The sequence below is a fragment of the Rattus norvegicus genome, chromosome 2, assembly GCF_036323735.1.
Source record: "Rattus norvegicus strain BN/NHsdMcwi chromosome 2, GRCr8, whole genome shotgun sequence".
NCBI lineage: Eukaryota > Metazoa > Chordata > Mammalia > Rodentia > Muridae > Rattus > Rattus norvegicus.
The window spans coordinates 213,138,066-213,164,557 of NC_086020.1; the positions used below are offsets into that span (position 1 = coordinate 213,138,066).

A 26,492-nucleotide genomic window follows, 5' to 3' on the forward strand; every position below is an offset into this window, starting at 1 on the left:
TTACTGATCAACTTCCTCTTAGAGGGAAGCTTTCCTGCCTATGAGGTATTTTGTGCTGATTGGCTTTTGTCAAGTTGACACAAGATAGAGTTATCTGGAAAGACTCTCCATTAACAGTCTCTACAGCAGCAGTTTTCAACCTATGGGTCACAGCCTCTTTGGGGGTTGAATATCAGATATCTTATGCATCAAATATTTATATTACAACTCATAATGATTCATAACGATGGCAAAATTACAGTTCTAAAGTAGCAACAAAATAGTTTTCTGGTTGGGGAACTGTATTAAAGGGTCACAGCATTAGGAGGGTTGTCAATGGTTTGGTGGTTAATCCTGTCAACTTGATTGAGTTAAATATTGTTTTAGGATTCCTATTGTGGCCCTAAACACACAACAAACACCATGACCAAAAGCACTTGGGGAGAAGAAGGTTTATCTCATCTTGTAATTCTCAGGTCACATTCTATCACTGAGGGAAGTCAGGGGAAGAACTCAAGGCAGGAGCCATGGAGACATATTGCTTTCTGGCCTGATACTCATATCTTGCCCAGTGTGCTTTCTTATATAATACAGGACTATATGTCCAAGGCTGGCTGTGCCCTCCCTCATCTATCTTCAATCCAAAATTACCCTACAGGCAATCTGGAGGGAGCAGTTTCTCAACTGAGATTCTTCCTTCCAGATAACTCTACCTTGTGTCAAGCTGACAAAAAACAATCAGCACAAAATACCTAGGAGGCAGGAAAGCTTCCCTCTGGGAATGTCTTTGAGGGTGTTTCCAGGGAGGATCACATCACGAGGACTCTGGGTTAAGGAATGGTTTTGCCTATTGATAGACTCAAATTTGGAATATGTTATTGGGGCGGCAGTGGAATTTCCTGCCTAATGGGAGGAAGTTGGTCACTAGGGTCATGTTGTTGGGGAGCTCAATTTTTTCCCCATGATCCTTTTTCATTGCTGAGTTCTCCGCTTCCCACACTACAAGATGAAGAGGCTCATCTACCACAAATTCTCATCACCATGATGTTCTGTCCTGGTGCCTGGGCCAAGCAACCATCTATTAAACCACCTGAAACCGTGAACCAAAATAAAAATAAATCTTCATTTTCCATCATTTATATCAGACATCATAGCTAGTAATGGAGGGAAACGGGAAAGGAGGCATTTATGGGTCTGTTCACTCTGGAGACATTGGACACCAGGTTCAGGGAAGCAGACATTTCCACCCTCTTAGAGTGAGTATCTTCCAATTAACTCTCAGTCTTGGCTCTCAGCCAGGACTAGAGGCACTTGGTGGGACATTACTACTGGTGAGGTTGGAGTTGACATGGGTCTCCAAGATCATAGTTATAAAAGGACTAGAGATATAAAGCAATGTGCATGTGTAAGACAAAAGCTTAACATCACGCCAAAGGGGTTATATTTTATCCCAAAAGCAGTGGAAAAGTGTAGGACAGTTTTAAACAGGGAACTACAAGGCCTGCTTCATGCTTGGGAGAGGCAACTCTAGCGGCCGTGCAAATCAGATTGAAGGGAGAAGGCATAAAGCAGAGAAACTCACTAGTGAGCTATTTCAATAGTGCTGGTGAATGCAAATGAGACCCTAAAGTGATTTGGTGGTGATGCAGTATGGGGGAGGCGATGTTGAGAGATAATTAGGAGATTTGGTCAGCCACATGGAATGATACCACAGCACTGTGAATATGATGATGTAATGCTACCACTCTAGAGAGGAAAGGTAAGAGAAGGGTCTCAGGAAAGCTGAGGGTTACCCTCATGATAACCATAATAGTCTGGGCACAGATACCAAAGCCTGTATTACTGGTCAATAAGCACTGTTTCTAGAGCCTGTAGATAGAAGCATCTAGTCTAATCAGAATGGAGTCTGCCGATGTGTACATTTCTTTTACTCTATTACTCTATTCAAAGACATTTCAACTCTATCTGATGGTTAGAAACAGTGTCAGATGTGTATACTCTAGCTGCAAGGGAAGCTAGAAAGTCAGTACCTAGACTATTTCCGATTCTTACCTAAAGTCTGAAATTCTTCAACAGAAGGCTGGCTGAATGGGCTGGTCAACTACAATTTTCAAATGTCCACTAAGAATATGAAGAATTAGGAAAACAAAAGACCAAGACCAGAGTCCTGAGGGAAAAATTATTTAAGGAACAGAAAGAGTCAAGGAACACCAGTAAAACCAAAGATTCAGAATAGTACACGAGGAGAAAGGATTGAGGAGGTCTGAAGAGCCACTGTATGCAACGGTGTGAGGCGACAAGTGTTCTCAGGGGAGAGCATTTGCAAAGTCAGGTAAGGGTGCTTAGGAGTATGGAGTTGTGTTAAAGAAGACAGAGGAGAATCTCTTCCACGAAGTTTGACTGTGGAGGGGCAAAGGGAAAGAAAGTCGAAACTAAGGTGTGGCAGAGAGTGGAGGGTGTGGACTTGAGTTTTTGAGCCTGGAGCACCTTGACTACGTACTGGGCCAACCCAGTGTTCCCTAAATGTGCCCACAGGCTGTTGGAAGAACAAATTTAGCAATGGCCTCTCCCTTTCTGTTGCCTCGATGAAGTTGCTCTGTTCAGCAAAAGGTATTAGTGTTCCTTTTAAGGTCCTAAACTCCCTATGAATCTGTTACTTTAGGGATTAAGAACATAGCCTCGGCTTTAGTTACAGTGTTTGCAAACATTCACTGTTAAAGACATTCAGGAAGGGTGGAGGCAGGAGACTTGACTTGAGCCCAACCTTGTAGCATCTCAGCTTGGTGCATCTCTACCGGATCCCAGATAGACATGGCATCCAGCCCAGAATGTTTAGTGACTGCTGCTGTCAACTCCCTTCTGTATCATCCTTGAAGACACAGCAAATTGGATATTCTCAGTATCTTCTCACCGACATGCTTGCAGGTCCAATGGCTGATGGACAATCAGCCACCTTCCCTAGACAGAGCACAGGAGAAGCATCAGATCTCTATTTGTCTGAGTTGCAGTACCTTTTAATCCAAAGGTGTCTAACGATTAAAAGCACAGGTGCTGTATATGAATTCATAAAAGCTCCCATCTTCTGAAGAATTCTAAACACTTCTCCTTGTGTTATCATCTCTGCCAGGAAGATATCCACGAGACTTACCCTTCAAGTCGGGAAGCTTCCAAATAAGTGGGGTAAAACAGGTCCTTGCCACCATTACCACCACAGCTTTCAATGTCCGGGAGAGACAAGGGATGTCCTGGGCACTTTCTTCTGACAACCGAATAACAAGAGAGGTCCAGGAGAAAATAGATGGGAAGTGGGTTGGAAAGAGAGCTATGCATCTCGGTCACCCGCCTGTGTCTGTGCATGCTACACAATAATTTTGGAGTGTCATTCTCCATTGACTGTTCATCATCTTTTGAGACAGGGTCTCTCATTGGTTTGAAATTTGCTAAGTAGACTCGGCTGGCCAGTGAGCTCTAGGGATTCACCTATCTCTGCCTCCCCATGTTGGGGTTTTAAGCGCACACAGCCAAACCAAGATTTGTTTTGTTTTTTGTTGTTTGTTTTCTATTCTTTTTTTTTCGGAGCTGGGGACTGAACCCAGGGCCTTGCGCTTGCTAGGCAAGTGCTCTACCACTGAGGCAAATCCCCAACCCATTTTTGGGGGTTTTGTTTTTTAATGTGGGTTTTGAGCATCGAATTCAGGCCTTGCTCAAGCACTTTACAGACTAAGCTACCTCATCAGCCCTCTGTCACCCACCTATAATCCACACAACACGTTTTAGTTTAAAAATCTACTATTTGCAGTATCTGCATAACCATAAGAATATATGACAATCATTTCTTGATCAGTAGGCCACTTTGCTCCCCTCACAAATGCTGTTGAAAGGGGCTCTACTCATTTGTTGAAGGGTAGGCTGACTCTGAACAGCTTCCGCACTGCAGAGCTGAGAGCAACCCCCCTGACCCCTCCACAGCTTCTTAATAGGGCCAGAGGGTTGCTGGAAGGACCTGCTTCTACCCTGTATGGCAGGCCCTACCCAGGTGACTTTTCACGTACACACCCACCACCACCGGTTACTGAGAAGGGTCTGTTAGTTTGTGGTCCTCTGACCCTCAGAGATCCCAGAATCCAAACAAGGGTATAGCTACTGGGTAGGGCAGACATGTATGTGCCTGATTTCTAGCTAGGTTTCCCTGGAGATAATTAAGCTAAATGCCTCTGAGTCTTGGCCAAACTCACGGTAAAATTAGGCAAGGCCTTGAGGAGGAAAGAGAAACTGTACTTTGGGCAAAGTTGTTCATTTGCTGCTTTTTGGTTCCTTTTTGTTTTGTTTTTCTTTTCCTTCATACTGGACGGCAGCTTGCTTCTGAGGAGGTTTCCTTGAGGGCAGACAGGAAGTGCATTGCAGGATGCAATAAACCATGTCAGTCAGGGGTATACAGGAGAGTGAAACAGGGAAGGTAGAACAAAGGGTTCTGCTGGCCTTAGGCTCAGTACTCTTTATGGCTACCAATGCAATTGGGAAAGTAAGGTGTTTCCAGAGGTATCCAAGAAGGAGCCTAGAAGGAAGAAGCAGGCTGCTCCTGGATGCCTCATAAAGGCTCTTTTCAAATCTAGCCTACCTGTGACTGAATGCTGTTGTTGTGGTCCCTGGGTGTGTGGAAGAGTCGTCTTTTTTTAGAGTATGCTACAGAGAGTGCTCCAAGGGTTGTAATTTGAGAGGCCCAAGGAAGCTCTTAGATTCCACCCTCCCCCACTTATTTATTTTATGTATGTAAGGGGTTTTTTTGCCTGCATGTATGTATGTGCACCGCATGCATGTCTGGTAAGATCAGAGGACAGCATCTGGCCCCCTGGAACAGGAGTTACAGATGTTTGAGCCACCATATAGGTGCTGGGAATGGCACCCAGCACCTCTGTAAGAGCATCAAGTGCAATGAATAACCACAAAGATATCTCTCCAGCTTCTCAGATCCGCAGTAGGGAAGGCTCCCGAGGGAGAAGCACCGTGCCATTCCTATGGGGAGCCCCTGAGGTAGATTTGTAAGAATTTTAGAGTCTATCCCTTGGGAGAAAACCAGTGCTGATCAGGACAGCTCGCCAACTGCATCTTACCTGGGTTTAACACTGGGAAGGGGCTCTAATCAGGGGAAATGATTTCAGTGCTAAGTTTTAATATGCTACATACCTACCAACTTCATGTCCTAAACCTTAGCTTTTTAAATCTAGAAGGTAGAGCCAATATAGTTGCAATAATAAAGGAAAATCTTAGGTAACTGTCACATACAGTATGGATGGTGGATGGTGGTGGCCATTGTTCCTAGCTCCTGCCACTCAGGCTACAAGCCCACGTCCTTGTCTTGTCCCATTACCTTTCCTGCCACCATCTGTCACCCCCTACCATCACATCCCCCCATGTCTGTCTTAAGTGTTCTTTTTACGTGACATTGTATTCTCGGCACCATTAAATTTTAACCCTCCTTTCACAAAGCAGACAACAGCAATGTAGACAGAGAGATGACAGGCACATGGGCCAATGGGTGATCTTTATACAAAGAGGCCCACTAAGTAAATATTGGCTTGCTTGATAGCAAATGATGAGTTCAATGTACCTAGGAGTAGCCGGGGGAGAATGGGTTGTCTGTTCTCTCAGCGAAGTCCCACATCTCTTTCTAAACAAAGGAGTTAGCCTGGGAAAACACCACTTGCTTGAACCAAAGTAGTCAAGTGCCTCCAGGCAGAGCTGTGAGAGAGTTTTCCATAAAGGTGCACCTTTCAGCAGTGAAGAAGGCTTGCTGAACGAGGTTAAATGAATAAATCTTACGGATCTTCCACTGCAGAAACTCAAAAGCTCGAGACCGAGCATAGTCTTGTCACAGAGAAGAATATACAACACGTAGGCTGACCATTCCAGCAGACAAACTGGACAAGGTGATATTGTAGTGCTACTTGACTCTGAGTTTCCATGCATTCGTGACTGGAAAGAGAAGCCTTTAGTAGGAGATAGACGATGGTGTTGGGTGTTATGGGAAAGTAAGAACGGGATACTTGAAACATACTGCAAGGTTGCAGAAGGTGAGCTAGCTAGCTTTGCTGTCAACTTGACTGACACAGTCCAGCATTCTCCGAGAGAAAAGTCTTGATTGAAGAATGGCCCAAGTCAGAGTGTCTCGATGGGATGGATGTGCGGATTGTCTTGATTGTTGACTGATGTAGGAGGGCCCAGCTCACTGTAGATGGTACCATTCACCTAGATGGTGGTCCTCGGCTGTATAGCAAGTTAGCCCAACATGAGCCAACCAGCGACGCCCTTGGCTTCTGCTGTACTGATTTGGCCATGAAGTGAATTCCTAACTCAGAAGTAATGCTGTGTGGTAAGCAAGCCTGCCTCCAAGTTCCTGCCTGGAGTTCTGCGATGACTTCCTGCAGTGAGGGACTGTCACCTCTGATGTAAGCTGAGATAACTTCAGTGAGCGGAAGATGGGCAGACAGAATGGTGCTGCTCTGTCATCCCAGCAGTGCAGAGGCCAGCACAGGAGGGTCCCAAGTCCAAGGCCAGTCTGGCTATGTAACAAACCAACAACAAAAAGGTCATTTATTTGCCTGTGGCCCTGAAAGATGGGCAGTCCAAGAGCATGACCGACATATGACATCTAGTGAAAGCTTTATTGTTGCTTATGACACAGCAGGGCATCACATGGCAAAACATACCAGTTTATGTCTCTTATTTTTGTAAAAAATATTTATTTATTTTATGTGTATGAGTACATGTGGTTACCTTCAGACAAACCAGAAGAGGACATCAGATCCAATTACAGATGGATGTGAGCCACAATGTGGTTACTAAGATTTGAACTCAGGACCTCTGGAAGAACAGTCAGTGCTCTTAATTGCTGAGCCATCTCTCCAGTCCCTTATATCTCTTCTTATAAATCCACAAATACCAATACAGGAGCCCATCCAATGTTAATTACTTCTCAAAGGCTCCACCTCCAAATACCATTTGTATATGAATATGGAAATTTATATTTCTAGCACATGAACCCAGGCTCTTGCTAGGCAAGGTCAGGCTCTTCCACAGAGCTACACTCACAGCTCACCAACAGGCCACTCTTTGAGGATATGTTCAAACTACAGCAGAAGCTACCCCAGACCCCAGAACTGGTTAATTTGAGAGCCCCTAAGGTGGCGACCATGGCTCATTGTCTTCTAGCCGTATTCCATACAATCTCCCCCCACTGATTTACACCTGGCCCGTGGGACCATAACAGTATGGCAGAGAGGAGGGAAGAGTAGAATGACTGATAGGTTGAAGATAGTCTATCAGATCATCCTGGAGGATGACAGCCCTCTGCTTTAAGGATGTGCAAGCATCTGTGGAGAGATGGATTTAGAGATGAGCTGAGGGTCCCTGACATCTGTCAGCATCAGTGTCCCCATGAAGTGAGCAAGTCATCGTGGGAACAGATGCAGATGGCCGCAGCTCTAGCTAATGCGTTTCATCATTGCCCTCACGAGCCAGAACCAAATTCCTCACCACAGACACCACGAGAGAGAATAGACTATTATTATAGCGTTCGGCTGTTGAGTTTTGAAGTTATTTATTTTTGTACCCACAAATAGTGAAGCTAGTACTCAAGTCATGAGCATGGGTCTTCTAATAGCCACTCCAGAAATCCCTTAACTGTTCTATTCAATTTCCCACTATCCTAAACTTTTAAAATGTCGTGTGTGTGTGTGTGTGTGTGTGTGTGTGTGTGTGTGTGTGTGTGTGTGTATTCATATGCGAAGTCGGGAACATGTATGTGTACATATGCCAAATGTGCCAGCAGACACTTTGGGCATCATTCTCAGGAACCAACTACTTTGGTTTTTTAAGCCAATTCACTGCATAGAGCTTACCAAGTAGGCAAGACCCGGTACTCAGCAAGTCCTCAGGACCCCCTCCCGTCTCTTCCAACTGCTGGGGCCACAAGTGGGTGTTGCCATGGTCAGTGTTTTTAACACATGTTCTGAGAGTTAGACCCTCAGCTTGCACAGTAAGAATGTTACTGACCGAGCTATCTCCCCGGACTCCTAAAAAGGTCCCAACTACAGAGGTGATTAAGTAGCTTTATTAATATGCTATAAGGACATGTAACACCATATTTAATAAAAATACACTATATGTCTGAAAAAGGAAGAATGGTTAGGAAAGATGTTTGCAAAGTTACACAAGCTCTTCATTTTCTTCCCAAGTCTCAGTATGAAGGAGGTGGCATTCCATGGCCTCCCTTCAATCACTTTCTTTATATGGTGGCATTTTGGCAAGAGGGTTTCTTTCCTGTGTGGTAGCATTTCTGAAATAGCTGTATGTGGGTTTTATTTGTTTGTTTTCTAAATAGCAGGCTTACAAAAAATGCCCTTGTTTCAACTTGTAAAACAGTGCACTTCAGCAGAAATTCACGGTTCCTGTCAGTGTTTGAACGCAAGAGACGTAGTCCCAGCGAGCTTGTTCTCAGACCCATTTAGCTTAGGCAAGGACAAAGACAGACGTGGGTAACAGCTGCCTCTCATAGGTGTGAGCTCCATTTTGAACAGACCCAGATGCTCAAGTGAGTGAGAGATGATGGGACCTGGCAGGTGGTGGGAAGCGAGGCTGATTCCCTCAGGAGAATTGGTTTCAATCACAGCCCACACAAGGAATACTTAACTGAGATTTGGGGGGTTATTAGGAACCATTAGCACCCCCTCCAAAGCCTGCCTTACAGCCTAAAACTGCAGCCTCTGCCTTCTTCCTAGGCTCCACCCTGATCTCCGTAGTTACTTAGGCAACTCTGCTGGATTCCTCTCAGAAGAGCCCAGCAAGTGTGATGTCCCTCACTCTGACTCTTCTCTCTGCTAAAACCTTCAAGCTGCCACATTACTCTTTCGGAGAGATTGTGTCTTCATTGGCACATGCTGCGTCAACTACACCCTCACGGTCGGTACCCAGGGTAAACTGAAAGCGAGTAGTCAGAAATGCTGGCAAGAGGTGCTGACCCAGCACTTTCCCAGTCTTCACCCTAGACCACGGTCTAACAGTGTGATTGGGGGGGGGGGGAGACCCAGGCTCCAATTCAAACCTGGACCCTATCACTTAATATCCGTATCATCTCAGCAAATTAGTTTTAAGGATGCCCATATGCATCCCTGAGAGCATTAGTTCTCAACCTTCCCGATGCTGATACCATTTAATACAGTTCCTCATGCTACGGTGACCACCCCCAACCATAAAATTATCTCTTTGCTACTTCATAATGATAGTCTGGTGACTGTTATGAATCGTAATGTAAATATCTGATATGCAGGATATCTGATATGGGACCGCTGTGAAGGGTCATTCAATTCCCAAAGGGGCCATGACCCACAGGTTGAGTCCCACTGCCTGAGAGTGTTATGGTGAAGACGATAGCGACCTGTCATTGTACACTTGCTATGGGCCAGGCATTAGGTGTTGATTTAGTTAATCCTTGCCGCCTTTTGAAGTAGACACTTTTATCCTCTTTCTATTGATAAAACAACCCAGGCACAGAAACACCCTCTTAGTCACGGAGTTGTCAGGTGTCAGAGTCATGCTTCAAGTCCAGGTGGTCTGACCCAAGTCGGATCTTACATTGCACTGCACTGTCTCCATGGAAACATCAGATATTATTAATAATATGGCGACTTCTAGTAAGTATGTTCTTTTCAAACTGCAAGCCGATATCTCAGTGTGCACATTGCTGTCACTGGGTTGCCTGGGCCCAACCATCAATCCCTACCAGTTAGAGCTGCCTCCAGGTCCCACCTCTTGAACTATTTGAGTTCTGTGACGCATTTCCTGAAGAGGCCTGGCAGACTTGGGTGCTGGGTGCCTGATGTCAGCCAAGCAAGGACTGGAAGGCATTGAGTGTAGTCCAGAGGTGGACTTGTGTTCATCTGTAGCTGTTATCCAGCCAGCCAGAGGCAGAGGATGTGGAAGCCAGCGGGCACACAGCTGGAAACACAGCCAGTACTCCAGGGGTAATTCCTGACTTCCTATTAGAAATAAACACATAGCAGGCAGCTGGTTTTCCCATTGACTTCTTGGCTTTGACAGCTGGTGTCTCTTGCCTATGGCCTAAGATAGCAAAGACGTTAGGCCAGGCCACCGGACTAGAACAGAAAGGGTGGGAAAGGCTATCCCCTTCCTGACCTCTGCTCTGCTCAGCTACCTGTGGGAATCCAATCAGGGGGCTGGAAGAGGATGGGCCCGGAGTGTGGGGGCGGGGGAGGCAAAGGTTGAGCAGGAAGACAAGATAGGAAAATAATGCTGAGTGGGCAGATTAGATCAGCCCAGGGACACCTTCTGATTGAGGTCCTCTGATCTTTGATGGAAACCCCAGGTTTCCTCTATAGCATATTAATAAGCTCGTATTTGGGTGAGGACTTCCCCACAGTAGCTAGTGGAAAGGTGGGTGAGGAGGACACTCTTCCCTATGGGATTAAACTGGATGGCCCAATCTGTGACCAGAAGGTTCCATCACCACAATGGATGCCAGGCTGTGTGCTGTTTATACCTATCTGGGCTAAAGACCGTCCCTTTGGACATGCTAACTGTCCTGGCCTAACGTGCCTCACGTGCGACTCTGCCAGCATGTGGTAGTGGGATGGGCACTCACCCAGGGGTCCACATCCATGTCTGGGAGACCTGACTTCTCCAATGACAGTGCTTCCTGGTGTTACCTCCTGTGTCTCTGTCACAGAGGGTCTCCAGGCTGGCATTGGCTCACACTTTGGACCACATCCTATTCCCCAAGGACGGGATTTACAGAACTGGGTGTCCAGTCTCTAAGCCCCTGGCTTGGAAGTTCTTAGGAGCTGCAAGGTGGCAGCAGAATTAAACTAGCTGTAGGGTCCTTCTGAGTTCAGGGACTTACGCTTGTTACAGCCTATGACGGCCTGATGGAGCTGGCTCTGTCACGGGGTCACAGAGGCTCACACTCTACAGGCAAGGGTAACCGGGTCAGAGACATTACACAGTGCACCCTTTAAGTCGCTTCACCTTTGAATATTAAAATATTGCATTGCAAGATCCAATTATCAAGTTTTTTAACAAGTCATTACGGGATTTATAAAACTGCAGAGGACCTTCGCTTTGGGCAGTCAGAGTCTCTAAGTGCTTATGTGTTTACTCAGTAGTTTGTGCTCACTACGTAGCCTATCCCTCACTTCTCGTCTTCCCTGCATGCCAGGGATTTCATCTTGCAACCCCGCTAAGGCCCGATGTACCCTTCTAACTGGAACCAAGATCCCTTGAGCTTGGCACGAAGTCAGACTACCCAGTGAAGATATTTTCTCGGGGAGTCGAAGTTTATAGCCCAGTGGTACGGCTGAGACCAGAAGCCAGAAGACTAGTTCAATGCTTAGGGGAGGACGAGTGTTCAGTAGCATTCAAGGTTGGACAAGGAGGGTGGAGGTAGTACCTGGTCCAAGCCCACCCTTTCGAGGAAAGCATGCTCTCAGAGAAACCGAAGCTCTGACAAGCCCTACCCTCTTCTCCAGGGGCCCTGCTCTCTGACTCAGCTCCGAAATTAAGCTTCCTTGATCTGAAGGATCCTAAGACCGTCAGACTTAGCAAACAAGGACACAGGATATGAGTCAAATTCAAATTTCAGCTCAACAACGGAATAATGGTTTAATCTAAGTATGACCTTTCGAATAATTACTTCGAATATGAATTCTCCATTGTCTTCGATTTCATTTTGACCACAGATTCTGCAACTCGTCTGCCCCCTTGGGTTGCCACTCTCCCTCCACTTCTCCCAACTCGGGTCGAGGACTGGCTTTTCACAGCTATACACAACGTCGGGCTCCAGCAGAGCTTACCAGGCTGTTTGAACTTAGCTGCTGGTCTGCCCTGCCCAGTCCAGCCCCGCCGAGGTACACTTCACAGACACGCTGTTGGACAAGCTGCTAACCACTGTGAAAGATCTGGTGCCTGGCAGCCTCGTCTCTGACCCGAGGCCAGCTCTGTTGAGCTTCAGTGCATTCCTTCCGGGCTCAGCTCATCCTTGGCGCTGATACCAGCAGCAGGAGGAGGAGGAGGAGGAGGAAGAGGCTGAGCCCAAACTTCTCTGCTGCCAGCCTGCAGGGTGGGCTCCTGGTGGGTTAAGTTTGTGATTATGGCTTGGGGCTGCCTGTTAGATAAGTGTTTCTGTATTTCATTCCTTGATTTCCATGTTTGGAAATGAGCAGATTTCTTAAAAGTATGTCATTCAATTTGCTTAATACACTAAGGTTGGCCATCTTGTCCCTATTTTGACGTTGAGAAAACTATGATGCTTCAGGCTTATCATAGGTGGGTGCTTAAACTAAAATCCAGCCTTTTTAATTCAAACCTATGTCCTATATACTGCTCAACCTCATCTCTGACCACACATTCTAAGCCTCCAAGTGGTAACCGTTCATACTTCTTCACTTTCTACCCAGTCTTATGTCTTTCACGTCTTGCCATTTGATAAATCTATCTTAATTTTCTTGAGCTTCCTCAGAAAAATTAACACGAACTCGATGAGTTAACGCAACAGAAATGCATTGTGGTAGTCTGTTGTTGTTACCCAATGCTGAAGGGAATACCTGAGGCTCGGTAACCTTACAAAGAAAACAAGTCTTGTTTATCTTACAGTTTTGGAGGCTCAAAAAAAAAATCACGTAAACCCCATTGGTTTGGCTTCTGGTGCAGGCCCAGCGGTAGATGCTATCATGGCAGAGCACCTGTGGCGGCAAGAGATAGCATGACTAGACAGGAAGCCCCACAGAGACCTTGGCCAGGTTCCAGCTGTTATAACACCTTGCCCTTGTGAGAACTCACTCCAGAAGAACAGCATTCCCTCTGAGGACAGCACCTTCAGGGAGGGACCTAACAGCCTACCACAGAGCTGCTCTCCTTCAAGGGTCCCACCACCCCATGATCATCTGGAGGGCAAACCACATCAAATAAAACTGGTCTCACACCTCAGGAGCCAAAAAATCTTGAGTGAGCTATGAGTGAGGCTGACTCCTGGAGGCTCTGAGAGAAGGAAGATGTCCTCAGTCCTTGCTTGCTCCTAGAAGTAGGCACCATGTGGCCCTCCGTGGCTTATGACCTCGTCGCTCAACTTGCCCCAGCATCTTTTATTCTTAATAAACTATTTTAATTTTAATTCAAAATATTGTCATAAAGTCTATTTTGAGGATGCTTTCCCCTCTCCCAATTCCTCATGAGTCCTCCGGCCTCCCTACCCACCCAACTTTATGTTCTTTCTCTTTTAAAAAATAAGACACGAAAATAAAATAAATAATAAGTGAAACAGACAGACAGACAGGCAGATACACCCAACCAAACCAAACCCCTCCCTCCAATTGAAACAAACTCACTGGTATATCAATCACACTACAGGTTAGGCCCCAAGTCCTGGAGTTGTCAGGTGACACAAAAGGAACCCAGTGGTCTTTTTGTGGACTTTTTGTTTCGTTTTTGCATTTGGCACGTGACTCTTTTTCTTTATGTCTGCCAGGGTGTCTCCTTCCACCCAAACTTCCTTGTCTCGGTGGTCACAAAGGCACTATTAAGCTTACCCGAATGCATCGTGACCTCATGTTAACATCCGCACAAGCCCGTGACCGCAGAAGACTACATTCTCAGGTTTTAGACAGGCGTGAATTCTTAAGCAATGTATGTGTCTGTCGGGGGAGCACACACTGCTCAGCCTAATATACCGGTCTTTCTCTGGTTGAGACTCCTCACCAGCACTGGAAAGCACAGAAAACTCTGGATGGAGTATCTGTGTTAAGACTTTGCCCTCTCCAACTCATTGCTTTCAGTAGCTCCCTCTCCTTAACTTCAAAACACTCACGTGTCTATAGCTGACAGCAGCCGCTCTCAGTCCTGAGTGTGTGTGTGTGAAAGAGTCAAGAGGAGAGGTTTTCGAGACAGGATGCCCTGAGGTAGGGAGGGACAATCCTTGCACAGGGATCTAATAGCAAATGCCCTGCATGTCAGATGTTTATGTTACAACTCATAACAGTAACAGAATTACAGTTATGAAGTAGCACAAAATAATTTTATGGTTGGGGTCACCACAACATGAGGAACTGTATTAAAGGGTCATGGCATTAGGAAGGTTGGGAACTACTGGCCAACAGAAAAGCCTTTTAGATTCCAGACTTTCTGATTTATGGGTGAAGGGAAAAGGTCAGGAATTTGCCTTCCGACCAGTTCCAGAAGATTCTGTAGAAAAAAAGATTCAGACCCTACCATGGCATGTAAGATCCAGCTTCTATTTTTAGTTTTATCTTCCAGTTCCCCAGCCTCAGCCACGAAGCCTGAATCCAGCCAGCAGGGCTCCTCCCTCCTTTCCTCTCTTTCCTCTCACCTCTCAAACCACATTGAAGTGATTTGAATCTGCAGCCTGTCTGGACAATTACTCAACTGCCTGTGTCTCTGGTTTGTCAGTCATAAAATGGAGTAACCTTCCTTCCATAAGCCTGCTGTGAGCAGAATCCCTAACTGTAAAGGTTTGGGAGCTGGGGTCACTAACTGTGAAGGTCTGGGAGCTGGGGTCCCTAACTGTGAAGGTCTGGGAGCTGGGGTCACTAACTAACTGTGAAGGTCTGGGAGCTGGGGTCACTAACTGTGAAGGTCTGGGAGCTGGGATCCCTAACTGTGAAGGGCTGGGAGCTGGGGTCCCTAACTGTGAAGGTCTGGGAGCTGGGGTCACTAACTAACTGTGAAGGTCTGGGAGCTGGGGTCACTAACTGTGAAGGTCTGGGAGCTGGGATCCCTAACTGTGAAGGGCTGGGAGCTGGGGTCCCTAACTGTGAAGGTCTGGGAGCTGGGGTCACTAACTAACTGTAAAGGTCTGGGAGCTGGGGTCACAAACTGTGAAGGTCTGGGAGCTGGGGTCACTAACTGTGAAGGGCTGGGAGCTGGGGTCACTAACTGTGAAGGTCTGGGAGCTGGGGTCACTAACTGTGAAGGTCTGGGAGCTGGGGTCCCTAACTGTGAAGGTCTGGGAGCTGGGGTCACTAACTGTGAAGATCTGGGAGCTGGGGTCCCTAACTGTGAAGGTCTGGGAGCTGGGGTCACTAACTGTGAAGGTCTGGGAGCTGGGGTCACTAACTGTGAAGGTCTGGGAGCTGGGGTCACTAACTGTGAAGGTCTGGGAGCTGGGGTCACTAACTGTGAAGGTCTGGGAGCTGGGGTCCCTAACTGTGAAGGTCTGGGAGCTGGGGTCACTAACTGTGAAGGGCTGGGAGCTGGGGTCACTAACTGTGAAGGTCTGGGAGCTGGGGTCCCTAACTGTGAAGGTCTGGGAGCTGGGGTCACTAACTGTGAAGATCTGGGAGCTGGGGTCCCTAACTGTGAAGGTCTGGGAGCTGGGGTCCCTAACTGTGAAGGTCTGGGAGCTGGGGTCACTAACTGTGAAGGTCTGGGAGCTGGGGTCACTAACTGTGAAGGTCTGGGAGCTGGGGTCACTAACTGTGAAGGTCTGGGAGCTGGGGTCCCTAACTGTGAGGGTCTGGGAGCTGGGGTCCCTAACTGTGAAGGTCTGGGAGCTGGGATCCCTAACTGTGAAGGGCTGGGAGCTGGGGTCACTAACTGTGAAGGGCTGGGAGCTGGGGTCACTAACTGTGAAGGTCTGGGAGCTGGGGTCCCTAACTGTGAAGGGCTCAGAGCTGAATACGCACACAGAAAACAAAATAGGAGTTAAAAATTATATTTGCTCATTTTTACTCCTCTTCCTAGGATTCTGTTCCATTCTTCTGGAAAAATTTCTTCCACTCACCTGGATCCAAGGAAGAAGGCTCCATCCGTGTGACATCTTCCCGAACCCTGGGTTCGTTTACTACCTCCTCCTTTCCATCCTCCTGTCACCATTGCTGCGTGTTCTTTATCTGTATTAGCATAACGCCTGAGCCAATCGCACTATTTCCCTACACATACGTGCGTTCCTTTCTCCAGGATTTAGGGAAACTTGGCTTTTTTTTTTTAAGTGAGTAGTTTGGTGTCTTTTTTAATTTTTTGGTTTTGCTTTTTATATTTTTTCTTCTTTCCCTTTTTATTGAAACTACATTTTTTCCCCTCACATAATGTATCCTGATTACAGTTTCCCCTTCCTCTGCTCCTGTCAGTTCCTCCTACCTCTCTGCCCATCCAGATCCTCCTACCTCTCTGTCTCTCATTAGAAAACAAACAGGCTTCTAAGGGAAAATAATAAAATATAGTAAGATAAAGAGGCTAACACGTAGTAAAACAAGCACGTATAGACATCGAGACCCACCTACTCATCCACACACTCAGGAATCCTATTAAAAACACCAAGCCAGAAGCCATAACAAATATCCAAAGGGCACGCAGGGCACAAAAAAGAATATACATTCAATTAAATATATATACTTATATAAATTTTATTAAGTATATGAATATTAAATAAATTTAAAATAAAATAAAACCCCAAGTGATGTGACATTTTGAGACAAAGAGCCTCTAAAGATGACATTATGTTTGTTTTCTGTTGGTCATCTATGGCTGGACATGTGACCTACCCTTAAGAATAATTTGTTTCATTTGCAACTGGTTATCAGTCGGTGATAGTGCCTGGGTTAGGGATGGGGACGTGTGTCCACTTCTCTTTTCAGCTCTAGAACCCCATCTGGTACAGGCCCTGCAGGCCCTGTGCATGCTGCCTCAGCCTCTGTGAGAATATGTGCATACTTAGAAGGCTTTATTTCCTTGTGCCCTCCATCTTTGGCTCTCACACTCTTTCTGTCTTCTCTCCCATAGGGTTCCCTAGCCCTGAGAGGAGAGATTCGATGGAGACATCCTGTTTAGGGCTGAGAGTTCCAAGGCCTCTCACTCTCTGAGTATTGCCTGGCTATGAGTCTCCGTATTTGTTCTCATTGATGGCAGGAAGAATCGTCTGATGCTGGCTGAGAAAGACGCTGATCTATGAGTAGAGCAGAAGGCTATTAGGAGTCATTCCTCACTTTTACGTTTATTGCTACAATCTTCCAGTAGAACAGTATTTGGTTTTACCCTAGGTTCCTGGGCTACCTAGTCTCAGCTTCTTGGTTACCCAGGCAGTGTCAGATATGGGTTCCATCTCCTGGAGGAGGTCTTAAGTCAAATCAAACCCTGCTTGGTACTCCCAGAAGTTTTGTGCCACTCTAGCATTAACATATCTTGTAGGGGTTGGGGATTTAGTCAGTGGTAGAGCGCTTGCCTAGCAATCGCAAGGCCCTGGGTTCGGTCCCCAGCTCCGAAAAAAAAAAAGAAAAAAAAAAAAAAGAAAAAGAAAAAGAAAAAAAAAATCTTGTAGGCAGGACACCACCGAAGATCAGAGGGTCTGTGGCTAGGTTGGTGTTTTCGTTTCTTCATTGGTAGTGTGCAGAGTGCCTTCCTATACTAAAGATGCCAGCACATAGGGGTGAAGCTCTATGTAGGCACCACTTCTATGTCTCCATGTTTAATGAGGAATATAGGTGTTGTCTTCACCAATGGGGCCGTGCCATCACTTTGTGGAGAGCAACCCACAGTTTGGCAGTCTGCAATATTTAGGTTTTCCCATGGGACCTCTTTGGTTAACAACTCAATTAGATGTAAACTGTTCCCTGTAGTGAAAGCATCATTTGGTGGTGAGAGATGTCCAGTTGGGGTTCTGTCCTCCCCTCCATTCTTTGGTAATTTCCTTTAGCACGCGCACACACACACACACACACACACACACACACACACACACACACACACACACACACGAAGCTTCTACTGTATTAGGTTTCCCTACTACCCTTCAAATGGCCCTTAACATTAGCTGTCTCTCTCTCTTCCCTCTGTCTTAGGGTTTTGTTGCTGTGAAGAGGCACCATGACCACTGCCACACTTACAAAGAAAAACGCTTCATTGGTGCTGGCTTACCGTTTCAGAGGTTTACTCTCTTATCATAATGTTGGGAAGCATGGCAGCATGCATTTAGACATGGTGCTGGAGGAGCCGAGCCTTCCACATCTTGATCCACAGGCAACAGAAGGACATTGTGAACCACACTGACCACAGCTTGAGCACAGGAGACTTCCAAGCCCATCCCTACAGTGATGTACTTCCTACAAGGACACACCTACTCCAACACAGCCACACTTTGGAACTGTGCATCGAAACACATGAGCCTATAGAGTCCACACCTATTCAAACCACCACACCCTCCTTCATTCCTTCCTTCCCTCCTCCTTCTCATTGTTCCTTTCATTCCAGTCTCCCACTACCACCCATCCTTACTATCTATCCTGCATCTTTCCTAACGAGATCTATCTGTCCCCCCTAGTTCCTGCTCCATACCTAAGCTCTGTGGTTCTATGGCTTGCTTTTTGGTCATCGTTGACTCAATAGCTAACATCTACATATAAGTGAATACATACCATAGTTCTCTTTCTGGGTCTAGGTTACCTCACTAAGGATGTTCTTTTCTAGTTACATCCATTTGCCAGCAAGTTTCTATGTTGTTTCTAATTTCTTTTTTTAAGATTTATTTATTTATTATATATAAATACACTGTTGCTGTCTTCAGACACACCAGAAAAAGGCATCCGATCTCATTACAGATGGTTGTGAGCCACCATGTGGTTACTGGGATTTGAACTCAGGACCTCTGGAAGAGCAGTCAGTGCTCTTAACCATTGAGCCATCTCTCCAGCCCTTGTTTCTAATTTTTGGCTACTATGAATAAAGCAGCAATAAACATGGTTGAGCAAGTGTCTCCGTGGTAAGATGAAGCATCCTTCAGGTACGTGTCTAAGAATGGTATAGATGGATCGTGAGTTAGATTAATTCTCATCTTCCTGAGGAACCACCACACTGATTTTTATAGTAGTTGTACCCTGACTATATGAGCTGTCATTTGTTTTATTTATATTTATAGACATTCTGAGGTTTGTAAGATGAAATCCCAAAGTAGTTTCCATTTTCGTTTCCCTGGTGATTAAGGACGCAGAATATTTCTTTAAGTGTTTCTCAGCCATTTGTGTTTCTTCTTTTCAGAATTCTGTTTAGAGATGTACACCACTTTTAATTGGGTTTTTTCCTTGCTGGTGTTTTATATTCTTTGTAATTTGGATATTAGCCTTCTATCAGATGTGTAGCTAGGAAAAATTACCCATTATGTGGGTTGCTGCTTTGTTCAAAAGACATTTCAGAGAACGTTGGTCCTTACCTTACGGAAGCTTTTCAGTGTCATGATCTTGCTACCCACTCATAGAGACAGCCCATACTTCTAGAGCACGAATGTTCCCTTTGTTCTGCCTATAGAATCCATAGGAAGGCTGCCAAGTGTTAGGCTTTCAATAGTTGTGCTTGAATCTCAGAAGAAAATTTGGCCACTACCAATTTTTTTAAACCTAGGACTCTGTGTATGCGAGTCAAGCGCCCTATCGTTGAGCTGTCTCTCAAGACTTTACGTCAACAGGTATTTACACATCTTTCTCTTTATCTATGTGTCTGGGGGATAGCCAGATTCCCATCAGGTTATTCAAACTGGCCTCCACCTCTCTCTGTAGTTCATGCAGACTTCAGATCTTTGCCACTAGGCCCAGCTGACCACAGCTCTTCCTTGGTAATGTGTTATAGTTTATGTAGACGAGGGAGCATTGTAACGGTGCTTTTAAGGGATGTAGTCTTCAAGGAAAAAGTGCTTGATTCTTATGAAGCTTTCAAAATAACCTGCATTTTCTGACGTGACTGAGCTCGTGTCTCAGAGTGATCATGTGAGAAAGGAAACTGGGGGATGCGGAGTTTGTCTGGGAAATCAGATCCAGGGCCTTGCCAGGTATGTGTGTATGGATTTGTTACCAAAACATTTAGGAGGTAAAGGCAGAAAGATCAGGAGTTTATGGTCATCCTGGGCTATATGGGCAGTTTTGAGACAACTTGGGCCACATAAAAATCTTATCTCAAACAAAGAAAAACAGATCCAGAGAGTGTCCTTAGATGATGGCGAGATGCTCTGCCACTTGACCACTGGTCTGTGGCTTAGCACTTAGAATACAGAAGACGCATCTGTAGACAGCTCCTTCTCAGCTTAGGACAGCGGCCATTGAGGTCCAGGTCAACTCTGACCAAGGCAGAGGGAACACCAGAGTGTTCTAGTTTCATCTTTGTTACTGTGTTAAAACACTCTAACTAAAAGCAACTTAGGGGAGGAAAGGTTTGTGTTCCAGCTCACAATTCAAGGTCACACTCCGTCGTTAAGGAGCTCAAGGCTGGAATTCAAAGGCAGGTCAGCTTGCTACTCTACATACTGTCACCTCCCCCTCGCGCCCACTATACACATACATACATGCACACAAACACATACACACAAACACGTACACACACACATGTGTAGATGCACACACATACATACACACATGAGTGTGTGCACACACACACGCTTGAATGCACATTTATTCACACACGCACACACATACATGCATACACACACTTGTACATGCACACATGCACACACACAAGCACACGCACATACAAGAAGTATGGCAAGTGCCACGCAGGACACTGCTTGCTGGCTGGCAGGCAAGTTTATGCTCAGCTAGCTCTCTGATACCGTTCAAGACCAGGAAGGAATGTTTTTCCACACAGTGAGGTGGGTCTTCCTACACCAACTACCAGCCAAAATTCTCTTCTAGAGACACACCAGGCCATTCCTCAATGGAGACTCTGCTTCCAAATGATTCTAGGCTGTGGCAAGTGAGTACACAAAGCCACAGTATACCACTCGAGAAGGGCCTAGACTCCACATTGTTCTAGTGTCATCAGCAAATCTCCACCAAGCCTAATCACATTCCCAGCGCCGTGCTACTGCTGAGACGTAAATCACAGAGCAAGGCACAGACCATCCCTGCCCTTTAGGAGCTGACAGTCCAGCTAGGCAAGCAAACCATGACAGCCAGTCATAGTGGAAGACAGGACACAGAGGGACGTGCAGGGCATTTAGCAGAAGAGTTTATCTCATCTGGGAGCCAAGGATTTTTAATATGGTGGTTGAGAGGTTTATAGGAGTTAACCATAGGAAAGGGCTTCTTATAGAAACCCCCTAGGCCACCAGTCATGTGGACTCAGAATCCCCCGTATTCCCTCCTGACTGGCCCAGCAGTAGCTCTGAGTACTTGCCATGACACTCTGTTTTGCTTGGAGTTCTACTGGGGTCACAGTTAGTTTTGCCTGTTTTGCTGAGTTCCCTGCCACACCTGGACGTCATAACCTTTGTACTTGGTGCTGTTGACCCATTCAGAGATATGACGTTGTCACCACCTATTCGTAAGCTTCACCACTGTCCCCGAATACCACATGACCTCCTCAAAGGTTAGCCCAGGCCAGATCACCCTGCTCCTTGGCCTCTGGTGACTTCAAAGCCAATCTAGTACAGCCCTATTTTCTTCTGACTCATGCCTACAATACGGAGACACCATGTGGCAGATATACACCCCAAAAGATATCCATGCGTTCCCTCTGTGGCAAACCATACGGAAGATAAATATAGTCACTTCTCATTGGCGTGATTATAAACAGAAACACTCCTGTAGTTTACTACTCAGAGGAACATGGTTTTGTTTGGTCTGTGGGGTCTGGTGTCTAAGGCTTACTGCCTTCCTTCTCTTTGCTGAGATGAGGCAGGTGATTGGGGAAAAGGCCTCTCAGTAGGGGTAGGGGACTCAAACCAGATTCCTTCTTACATAGGAGTTTTTGGGAGAAGTTGCTGGTTAGAAGCCCCCAGATTTGACTGCTCTCATGAAAGCCTGAAATGTGGGCCTTAGTCTTCCCTGCAGACTACGTCTTCCATGCGGTATCAAAGAGAGAGCGTGCTTGGCCTCAGTGGCACCAGAAGTGCTTACTTTCAACATCTACTATTTATTTATCTACGACACAGGCTTCCACAGATGTTCCGTGTTTTTGAAGCTGAGTCCCTGGCCTTATGTGGCCTTCCCTTTCAGCCTCCTTCCTATCTGCATCTCGGTGATAAAAACAGATTGACTCAAGGGCTCAGCAGGTCCGGTGGCTTTCCCCTGGCATAAAACCACTGTTGTGCTTTCTCTTAGATTTAAAAATATGTGTGTGTGTGTATGTGTGTGTGTGTGTGTGTGTGTGTGTGTGTGTGTGTGTGTGTGTGTAGATTGACAGGTTGCAAAGATAAGACAGAGTTCCTGTGTCTCCCTCTCCTCCTGGTGTCCCTATTGTTAACACGTTATGTTCCTTTGGAACCATTGCCGCAGTGAGGATCCTAGGTTTGGATCCGGATCCTGTTCACTCCCCGGATCTCACCAGGAGGCCACACTGCCCTGGAGTCATTCTCAGCCTTCTCTGGCTTGTTTCTGACAGTGCCTCACTTTCCTTTGTTTTAATGACCTTGGCAGTTACAGGAGGTGTTGGTCAAGTGCTATGTAAGCTGCTCCTCCATCTCACTCACCCCTTCCTCCCGTCTCTCTGCCTGGCGTATGCGCATGCCTGTGTGTTCACATGTTGTGCAAATGCATGCGTGCAGAGGTTAGGGCACTGAGGCCAGCCCTCCTCTTCACTTTAAGTTTTGCAACAGTTTTCACTGAGTCAGGAACTCATTGACTCAGCCGCCTCCAGGAATCCACTAGTCTGGTCTCAGAGCTGAGTTAACCGACTCCTTTTACTGGACCCGACTTTTTATGAGTGCTGGGGTTACTGGGCCAATCTGACCATCCCTCTAGTCTGTTTTCACTTGGTGCTTTGGTTAAATTAAAATGATGTGTTTGTTGGAAGACCCTGGAAGTGCAGCATGGTTCTCATGTCACTCTGTCAAGGATCCATGCCGTCAGCACGACTCACTGAAGCATTAGTTGGCCTGGATCATCTGACCTCATAGGGTGTGCCAGGGTTCTCCATGGTTAGTTACTCCCCAACCTTTCCTGTTCTGTATTGCTTGGAAGCAAACCATGCTCAGGGCTGGTAGGGGAAGGAGGTAAGCTCTGCTTCCTGAGGAGAGGTTATCTATGTATACTATGTGGATTCTTCTACAGGGGACATCTCAGTGATGTTTTGAATGTGACTGAGAAAATTCCTCTAGTTCGGCCAGCAAGGCTATGGGCATGGATTTTTGTGGGGCTGATACTGCAGACCTCACATAGACTGTCTAATGGAGCTATATACCCCAAGGGGTTCTGGCTTGTAGGTATTAGGGGAGCCGTTTTGACATGCAGAATACAAGACATAGACACACAGAAATGCAACCGCTGGGTACATCATTGAGTCATCTAAAAAGTCAGCAGCTATGCACGAACATACAACCCTCTGCTGTGTACCAAAGGCACAGGGTACGTGGAAGACTGAGTCAGACCCTAAGCATTAGAGGACAGGACTGAATACCTAACCCCAAAGATTGCACACCCACTGTCAGCCCAGAGCCAGGAGTCAAAGAAGTGGCAGAGAGGGACGGTTGCAGAGGAAAGTCCATGGTGCGGCCAGAGAGCCGGTTTAGGGGAAGTCAGTGAGGCTGTCCCTGTAGATCTGAGTGATAAATAGGACTAGTCAGTTGTATGGCTTGGCAAGAACCATCCAGGGAGATCAGCTCACCAAGCAAGCAACTGCATGTGTTCAAAACAAACTAGCATCTATGCAGACATCTGGAGGAACTGAGAGAGGGGATATGTAGAAAGACAGCTTTCCTGGAAAAACAAACCACATGGCACTTTAGTCACATGGGACAGTTCTGCCTTCGTTAAAGGAGTTTGTTCTAGAGAACTTAGTATGTGGAGCTCACTGACGTTTTCACAATAGATGCCTATTTTAAATTGTGGGTAAATGTGGAGGACAAGCCTTTGAGAGATTGTGTGCTGGAACTGGACACTGCACTAGGAAGAGTATAGACGTGCTCAGAGAGGATTGTAGGATATGCTGGTATGGTCCCAGTCAGCATGAAGGCTGGGGTGGTGCCTGCTAAGGCTCACAGAGAAGAACATTCTAGGCCTTGTGTTAGTGTGAAGGCAATTGTCCTATGCAGGTTTCTTCTCAGCCCAATAGCTGGCTGGTGCAGAGTTCTAGGGCTCTACTTCAGACAACTTTGAATGAGCATCCCAGCTTTGGGGCTGCATCCTCATGCTTGCTTGCCCTCCTCTCAGAACCACTTCTCTGACAGCCTTCCAGACGTTGATTCTGGGAGTGCTTCCCAGTACCCACCTGGGAATGCTCCCCAGTAATCCACCTGGGAATGCTCCCCAGTAACCTACCTAGGAGTGCTCCCCAGTAACCCACCTGGGAGTGCTCCCCAGTAACCCACCTGGGAGTGCTCCCCAGTAACCCACCTGGGAGTGCTCCCCAGTAACCCACCTGGGAGTGCTCCCCAGTAACCTACCTAGGAGTGCTCCCCAGTAACCCACCTGGGAGTGCTCCCCAGTAACCCACCTGGGAGTGCTCCCCAGTAACCCACCTGGGAGTGCTCCCCAGTAACCCACCTGGAAGTGCTCCCCAGTAACCCACCTGGGAGTGCTCCCCAGTAACCCACCTGGGAGTGTTCCCTAGTAATCCACCTAGGACCATCTCTCTGTCTCCAAAGATATTTCCTAGAAACTTGGCCCACGGCCAACAAAAGCTATAAAGTTTTTCAAACAACGAAGATATATTCTCTCACAATTCTGGAAGCCAGAAGCTCCAAATCTAGGTGTCATCAGGGTCACATCCCCAGAAGCTCTAGGGAAGGGTCCTTCCCTGCCTCTCCCAGCTTCTGGCAGTTCCAGAGTCTCAGTGGTCTGTTGGCAGGTGTCTCTTCAACCTGTACTTGACTTTCCCATGGCTTCCTCTATGCCTTTTGGCTGCCCTGTCTTCTCTCTTAAAAGTACTTGTTAGTAGCTTAAGGTTCACTCCATTCCTGGGTGATCTCACATGGAGAGCCTTACCTTAATTACATCTACCATAATCTCTGGTTCAACTAACAGGGCCCAGGCAGATGCAGTTTTAATTTTGAAAATTGTTACTATAACTATTATTGCTATTTTTATTGTCGTTGTGTTGGGGTGATGAGTGAGTACATGCTACAACATGTGTGGGGAGGTCAGAGCAACACTGTGGACTCCATGTGGGTTCTGGGGCTTGAACTTAGGCTAGGGCCAAGGCTGGGATGCCACGTTATACCCGAGGCCTTCTTAAGAGGTTCGAGTAGTCCTGTATTGGAAGCGTCATCTATACGTACACAGAAGCATTCTGCTTTATGACAATAGGATTCCTCCACATGAAGATCAGACTAATATGAGGGCACCATTAAATATCACCAAACACATAAGGAAAGAAAGGGGGCATGAGCAAGTCAGTAGAAGAAGCAGGCAGATTTGAAATTACTAGGAAAACAGGAGGTCTACAAGGCTGTTGGTTGCAAAATCAATACATGAGAATCACGACCCTGATGTGCCTTCTTCAGCTAGAATTTTAATGGCTTCATTTAACAAAAACATTTTTTAAATGATAACATTTGTAAAACAACAAATGTAGTGAATTCTGTAGGATGCATGGCACCATCAAGGAAATGATACACCATTACCGTGCCGAGGAGAGGAAAAGACAGCTAGTTAAAGAAGCTGTTGCGCCTAAGACACAACCGGTAAGATAAGCCAGAGAACGAGAACTACGTAAAGAGTATAACTTTATTAAAAAGTCGAATGACGCAATAAGCTGAGGCATAATTGGTTTATGGACTCAGCATCGTTTATTTTTCGGCTGTGCAGTAACCTTAGTAGATTTCAGGACAATGGAGTCAAGACAATTCCACTACAATCCCAACAGAGATTTTTGAGGTAATTGACAAAATAATTCCAAAATTTCAGTAGAATCTAAATGACCAAGAATAGTGAAGAACTCCTGAAGAGGTTGGAAGACAGCATCTTCCTACCTCCCTCCTACCAGGCACCAACTTATCGCAAAGGGACAAAGACAACGTGTTCTTGTGTGTGGATAGAAAGGTTGACCAATGGAACAGAACAAAGAGTCCAGGGTCAGACTGAGTTATTCGTGAAATTTCCACATAGGACAGAGGCAAAGTTGTGCATCTCTGAGGAAAAAAAAAAAACAGGTTTGGTAAATAAATTAGGATACAACCTACGGTTACTAGGGAAGAAGTAGAACCCTTAGACCACACCCAAATGCTAATTCCTAATCTAAGAATTTAGCACAGACCTAAATGTCAAAGGGAAAACTAAACCTTCTAACTAAACACTTAATGTGTTTATGGTTTGTTAGTACAAAGGAAATCCTTATGTAAGATAACATTACTAATAAAAAACTAATAAATTAGACTACAATCAAATTAATATACCATGTCATTCTTAGTATTGATTGACAGAATCTAGAATCACCAAACAGACAAACATCTGGGCTTTGGAGGCAACATTTCATGAGACCTTTGCCATTGTTTCTGAGGCCATCCTAGAGAAAGGGCTCACACCTTAACTTCATCTAAAGTACCTTTCAGAGGAGAGTTCTCTGGCACCCAAGCCAGG

The 26,492-nt window shown here is 46.1% G+C and overlaps 1 protein-coding gene across 1 annotated transcript in view; it reads left to right on the forward strand.

Moving 5' to 3' along the window:
* Positions 1-26,492, forward strand: part of LOC120100937 (uncharacterized) — a 31,867-nt gene that overhangs the window by 2,211 nt on the left and 3,164 nt on the right. The window contains exons 2-3 of the mRNA XM_063282822.1: positions 14,856-15,635; positions 15,745-15,835. Of these exons, the coding sequence (XP_063138892.1) occupies positions 14,856-15,635; positions 15,745-15,835 (871 nt within the window). The remainder of the gene's footprint in view (positions 1-14,855; positions 15,636-15,744; positions 15,836-26,492) is intronic.